The 6986-nt window shown below is 50.1% G+C and overlaps 1 protein-coding gene across 1 annotated transcript; it reads left to right on the plus strand.

The window, feature by feature from the left end:
• Positions 1-2094: 2094 nt before the first annotated feature.
• CNP (2'',3''-cyclic nucleotide 3'' phosphodiesterase) lies at positions 2095-4518 on the plus strand. The gene is made up of 3 exons (XM_009480884.2): positions 2095-2744; positions 3319-3461; positions 4040-4518. The coding sequence occupies exons 1-3, from the start codon at positions 2129-2131 to the stop codon at positions 4490-4492; spliced, it is 1212 nt and encodes a 403-aa protein (XP_009479159.1). The 5' UTR covers positions 2095-2128; the 3' UTR covers positions 4493-4518.
• The last annotated feature ends 2468 nt before the right edge of the window (positions 4519-6986 follow it).

Here is a 6986-nt window from a genome sequence, read left to right on the forward strand (position 1 = left end):
GGCAGCCGGGGCACGGCCGCCTTCGATGGCAGCGGGAGCGTCGCTCCCTCCACGCGTGTCCCCGTCCCGCGGGGAGCGGAGACGAGCGGGGGCTTTGCGGGGACGGCCGGGACAGGGGCGCGGGCTCAATGGGGGATTGTCCGCCCGGGAGCCCGGCGCTCCGCCGCTGCGGCTCTCTGTGGGGCCATTGTCCGCCGGGCCCTGCGTGGCCCCATCCCATGAAGGCGACCATTATCCTCCAAGCTGGCCGCCCAACAATGGGGCCGAAGGGTGTCTTCCATGATTGTTCTTTTGTTTGCACGTTTGAAAAGCGGCCTCAGTTACGGCGACCGCCAGCAGCTGCCTTCAGCAAAACAGCCCGACTGCTCCGGCCCTCGCTCGGCACACGGGGCCCGGCCGTAGCGATGCCAGCCTGGCCCAGCCCCGCACGGAGCCACTGCCCGTCCCTGCTCGGGGCCGAGCATCCCAGGTGGCAAAGAGGACGCTGATGCTGCGAGGAGGAGCAGCTCTCCAAGGTGGCCGACGCCATCTGCTTCCTCTTGGGACGATGACTTGGGAGCCCTGAATCCACAGGGAAGGCGATGTAGGGGTCCCAGGAGAGCCGTGTGGTCCTCGCTCTTCTCGGAGGCCCGTTCATTCCCGTGGCAGGAACTCCGGCGCCCTTTTCGGGAGCGGGCACGGCCGCCCCGGTGTGCGTGGGGCTCGCGCCCCGGCGCGCTGCGCAGTCGCTGACCCCAGGGTGGGCAGCGTTCCCTGCCCAGCGCGCGCCCCGAAGCAGCGCGGGGGTCTGGTCCTGCTCTCAGGGCACTTTGGAACCAAAATCCACCTCTAAATTCTGCAATAAGAGATAGAAAAGTTAATCAACTGAAATTTTTTTTTTTTTTTAAGCAATCTCTTCACCCTGCAAACAGGAAAGCTGTATTTTTCTGCCGTGGGCAGAACATTTATGTCGTGTGTAAAACCCCTCGATTCTGGGATCAAAGGCAAAACTTACTCCTTCAGCATCACGCCCGGGCTGCCGGCGCAGCGTCCCGCTCGGAGCCGGTGCTGGTCGGGGCTGGGCGAGGAGGCAGCTGGGGAGGGAAGGCGGAGGGTTCTCATATTGACCCGAAAACCAGTGGCTGCCCTGTTGAGGCTATTGAAAACTTGCACAGTTGGAGAAATCCCTCGTTTCCTTCCAGTCCTGTGTTTTTCCAGGCTCTGCTGGGAATTAATCTCGGATTCCAGTTACTGGAGCTGCTGGCAGGAGGGGAGGGAGAGCCAGTTTCACTTTCGTGTTCGGCTCAGCAGCTGCTGGGAGGGGACTTTTGTCTTTACCAGCAGCAGTTTCGGTTGCTTTTCATCACAGGAGGAGCCCAAATTCCCTCCTCTGAGGCATTTGGGGTGCTGATCTTCAGTGTAGCATGAAGAAATGGCAGCTTTTAACACGAGAGACAGCATCCTCGCAGCCTGCGCTCAGAAAGAGCCTTTCCTGTGGGGACAGAAGATCCCTGAACAGACTTAAATCCCTTGGCAGTCTTTTTTTTTTTTTCCTTTTCATCGGATAAAGCGATGAGATTGCAGCAGCTGTTGCAACCTGCTGGGCCTTTTGTTTCCCGTTTTCAGTGCAGTTCCCCACAGCACGCTGCACCGTTGTTATCTAGTAGCCACAAGCGTTTATGTAAATGTTCAGAAATAAATTTGACACTTGAAGTGCTCTACCCGGGGCTGTAGCTTTTTGGCAGCTCGTGGTGCCTGTGAGACTGCGGCTGCTGCCACGTGACGGGTAAAACTTCCCCTTCCTGGTCAGGCAGAATCACAGCGGCCGAGGCCGGAGCCGCACCTTCAGCTCCTCGGGTCAGACGGACGGTGCTGGTGGGACAGGGCACGGGTCCCTGCTGCGGGACCAGCGCGGTCGCTGCGAGAGGTGGTTTAAGCCAAGGATGGCGGCCGCGGTTAGGGGCCGTGGGGGTAGAGGCCTTCTCTGCGTCCCCTTCCTCCCAGTGAAGGTTCTCGAGGGCGTGCGCTCGTGCGGTGGGAACGCGCGGTCTCTCGGGGTTGCTAGCCTGCAAAATATTTTCTTCTTGCATTTCAGAACAGAGGCTTCTCAAAGAAGAGTCACACATTCCTGCCTAAAATATTTAGAAAAATGTCTGCTCAATCAGCAAAAGAAAGACCCGAAATGTTGCAGTTCCCTTTCCTTGACGATGAAGATACCATCTCCACAGTCAAAGAATCTAAAACCTTTTTTATTTTAAGAGGCCTGCCTGGCAGTGGGAAGTCCACTCTTGCCCAGGCTATTCAAGATAGGTATAAAGATGCCTGCAAGGTCATCTCCGTTGATAGCTATAAAATTACACCTTTAATAAGAAGCACCATTCCTGAAGAGTATTCAAAGGTGGATGAGGATCTAGTTGACTATTGCAAACGAGATACCAGCGTTATCGTTTTGGATGACACTCACCATGAGAGGGAACGACTGGACCAACTCTTTGATATTGCTGACAAATACCGGTACAAAGTCATCTTCGCTGAGCCCAAAACCCAGTGGCGAATGGATTGCTTGCAGCTGAAGGAAAAGAATCAATGGAAACTGTCAGTGGAAGAGCTGAAGAAGATGAAGCCGAGCTTGGAGAAGGAATTCCTACCCATGTATTTTGGGTGGTTTTTGAGCAAAAGAAGTTCAGAGATCCTGAGGAAGGCTGGCCAGGCCTTCCTAGATGAGCTTGGAAGTCTCAAAGCTTTCAAAAAGGAGAGTAAATACTGTATGTATATAAAAGTATCTTAGCAAGTTCTTACTCTATTGATGAAATGTTAACACTCAGCAAACGGAATGAGTTTGGTCAGCTTCTAAAGTGAATTTCTAGTTAAAGTTAGCAACAAGAAAAACTGTTTAAAGATACTAATCTGTTTCCTATAGTTGATAAAAGTTGCTGGTTTAAGTAAAAATAAATGAAACGGGTTTTCCTAAGGAGTCTGTTTAGCTGTGACGCTGCAGGGAGCTGGGTTCGGGTGGCAGCAGCATCACATCAGGTGGCTGTGCATCCCCTGCTCGCTGCAGCGAGTGAAAGAGCAAAGGGAAAGACTGAACAATCTTGTCCCTTAAGGGATTCGTACAACGTCAAGGTTAAGACGAGCCACGATGACGCGCAGAGGCTTCTGTTTTCTAGTTAGCCTAGGTGGAAGGAGTTTTACTTACCCATCTAGTCCTTTTCAGCAGTAGGAAAGATGAAACGTGAAGGACAGGTTGGTGAAGAAAGCTGAGATGGGACTTAGCCTCGTGGGGTGACATCAGGGGGACCATTTTTTGAGACTAATATTGTTTACCTGTATCTGCAGTTGCTTCCGCTATTGAAGATCCCAAAATAAAAATAGATCTCACCAGCTACTTTGTGAAGAGGCCGCCCGGGGTCTTACACTGCACCACAAAATACACCGACTTTGGAAAAGCAGCCGGAGCCGAGGAATACGCACAGCAAGAAGTGAGTACCGGGGCTCCCGCTCCTCCCCACGACCCCAGCCTTCCTCCCCCTTCCCGGCAGGGTCCACAAGCCTCTCGGGGTGGGCTGGGGACGTGGCTTTGCTCAGAGCTGAGAGGGTAACTGTAGGGAGAGTAAGTACGTCCACGTGGCCTGTGCAACAGAAAAGTCATGACTGTGGGAGAGCTGGTGACTATTTCCTGCCAGTTTGCAAACAAAATACTCCTACCCCATCCCCGTCACCCCCCACTTCCAGCAGCATCTCCAATAGCCTGGTTTGAATGATGAGAAATTAAGGTATTTGCACTTCCAGCTAGATTATTTCCAAATAGATGAGCCCAAGTTAAATATTGGAATTTGTGAAGGGAAAAGATGTAACCAGCTCCGAATTTCACGGAGCAGGAACTTCAGGCCACGATCTTCTAGTTGCACACAGTGTTTCAAATATGACGAAGCAAGAGTTACCGTCGTCAGCCAAGAGCCCGAGCTTGTGGACGATAAAGCCACCCACGCTGCTGTAAATCCCACCTGGCTGCAGTCAGTTAAAGCCGTGTTCGGGACTTCTCTCCCTCTTCTCCCAGGCTGTGAAGGCTTCCTACGGCAAAGGCTTCGCCTTATCCATTTCTGCTCTGTTCATCACAACAAAAACTGTCGGTGCTCGTGTAGAGCTGAGCGAACAGCAGCTGCTGCTGTGGCCTGGAGATGCCGATAAGATCCTGCCCACCGACAACCTCCCGAAAGGCAGCCGGGCTCACATCACCCTCGGCTGCGCCAACGGCATCGAAGCAGTCCAGACCGGGCTCGATCTGCTGGAGTTTGTGAAACTGGAAAAGGCAGGGAACAAAGGGGATGAAGTGGGGGAAATTGGAGGAGGGAAACTGCTGTATTTTGATAACGGTATGTGGATGCTCATCCTTTCTAAAAAGATCAATGTGAAGGCAATATTCTCAGGTTACTATGGAAAAGGAAAACTTGTGCCAACGCAGAGCACCAACAAACGGGGCTCTGCTTTTAGTTCCTGCACCATCATCTAGGCACGTGGGCAGGGTAGCTGGTTTGTTTGTTTTTAAAAGGCAAGTAACTCCTGTAACCTTTAAAAGTGTAAAGAGAAATAATTCTACCTTTACTAAAGTAAGCCCTTTTGCCAACCCCAGTGTGAAGCCTCTCCGGGGAGAGAGTTTATTAGCCTCAGAACAGGAAGAAAACAAGCAACTCTTGACTGACAAAGGAAAACTGTCACATAACCGAGGTCAATAACTGAAGTGCTGTTGAGAGTATTTTAAAGGAAGAGTTTTGGAGAGAACTAGCCGTGGTGTTCTGCTTGTTTTCTTCCTCAGAGGAAGATCTCCTATGGTCTTTTATAACTTCCCTAAGAACCACAATCGTTAGATCTTTACGTGTCGGTAGTAGAAGCAGTGGCAGACCAAAGCCTGTACGTAACCGGTCTGAAGCCAAGCGAAGTGAACTGCGTAATGTCTCTCCCCTTCTCCCACACTCGAGGGACTGACATCAGTCGTTCTGGTAGCTGAATTACTGGGTAAAGACCAGCAGGACCCAGTTGTGGCTCATTTCTGTCATGTGTGGCAGTTCCTAATAGTTCAGCCTGTAAGGAGAGAACTTGCGAAGGGCAGCAGGGTGTCGGTCCCACACCCCGTGGCCAGCCGTGCTCTACCCCAATTCACATTCTCTGTTTGCACGTGAACGCTTCCTTCAGTGCAGGGAAGAGATGTGCTGGTGAGCAGACAGAAGGAAAGCAGGTTGCCAGATGATGTCTTAAAGAGCTATCGTGGGCTTAAAAAAAAAAAAGTCACAGAAAGGGAAACAAGTGAAATCCCAGGAGAGGCATTCAGTTCCTGCAGCGCGGCTCCAGCCATTTCACTTCACGTGTCAGAGTGGGCTGGACCAAGCACTGTCCAGTGTCCTTGTCCCGTAGGGAACAATCCTGCCTTGGCAGGGAGTGGAAGAGATGAACTAATGTCTTTTCCATCTTATTTTATCAAAATTAAAATCATGTCTGAAGTATAGAACTGTACTTCATGCAAGATTTTACTACTTTTCTCTAATGCGCTTGAATGTTAAAAGTTAGGATGGCAGTAACATTGTAATTTAGGAAGTAAGTGGAGGTAGCGTAACTGCGTAACTTAAGTCTGCTCAAACCTAAACCATTGGCTGGAAAAAAAAAAAGTTAACGATCAAGCACTTCTGTTATTAAGGCTGTTTTAGTGAAACTTATGTTTTTGCTCTTCGCCAGACTGTCTGCCAGTTGCTCAGTGGTTATTGTGGTCACTACTTTGCTGTAACACAAAGCTCAACTAATGGATTCAGGTCAGGACAACAGTTTAAACTCACGCTATGGCTCAGTGTTTGGTGAACCGCATAGTGAAATTAATCCCGCATTAATGTATGTAAATACTTACTGTGTTTGACAAGCGCGTGCTGGGCTCAGATCTGTAAAGGGGCTGTCGTGTGGGCGCAGCTGCGGCTGGGTGCGCGCAGAAACCAGCGCTTGGGAAGCCCAACACTGCCTGTGCAAGAAGCATTTCTCCTCTGAATGCTTAAAACAAAAGCAAGGAGTGCTTTGGGGCTGATCTGGTGAACACCCTGTGAGTTTACCACTAAAGCAAAATAGTTCCTGCTGTTTCAAAAAGATGGGTGACAATAAATTCTCATTATAACGTAAAAAAATTACATATATACACCCCGATAGCACCTGTAATCCTCCACAGAGAAACCCTGGCTAGCTTCTGCATCGGCAGAGTGCCCAGTATTCCACTTTGGCCTTTCCTAACAGAAATCTCACACGGGTTTGTTCCATCAAAACTTTAAAAACGCATTTCCCAGCGCCTGCCCAGGAGGGCTCCTGTGGGAGCGCAGGAGCACGCGGACCCCCTCTCCTGCCAGTGCCCCGGGAACAACCCAGTGCTCCAGATCGCATCCAGCACTGAAATGCACAGCTGGAATATCTTGTTTATTTGCCTGTTCAAGAACAACAGTGAGACTGTCGTCATTTAAGTTTTTATTAGTTTGTACATCATATACAGTTTATAATAAAGTAAACCAATTGCATATGGTTTTGCTTCAGTCTGTGATATTCTTCATATAAACACATCATTATGAATTATGCCTAATGAAGTAAACAACAAATATTCACATTTTTACCATTCACATCCTAGAAAGGTAAGGGTCCAAAGAGGGACAGTGTTCGTACCGATGCGAAGCCCGTCTTAGAGAGGATGACGTGTTTGGCAAAGCGATGGGGACAGTGATTGCTCCATGCAATACGCCTTTCCTCCCACTGGAAAGGTTAAGATATTTACACTGAGGTAAACATTCAGAATTTCGATTCGGATAAATACTGCAGCACAGGATCTAGTGTCCTCTCCAAGTTGGCTTCACATTGGCGCCTGGTTTTGTCTTGACTACTCCTTAATGTCGTTACAACAAAGCAGATACGCATGCAATGAAGGTGCTCGGTTTGCTGTTTCGCACTCAACCCCTCCAACACTGCTTCACGCGATTTTCTCTTTT

This window comes from Pelecanus crispus, chromosome 18 (assembly GCF_030463565.1).
Source record: "Pelecanus crispus isolate bPelCri1 chromosome 18, bPelCri1.pri, whole genome shotgun sequence".
Taxonomy (NCBI): domain Eukaryota; kingdom Metazoa; phylum Chordata; class Aves; order Pelecaniformes; family Pelecanidae; genus Pelecanus; species Pelecanus crispus.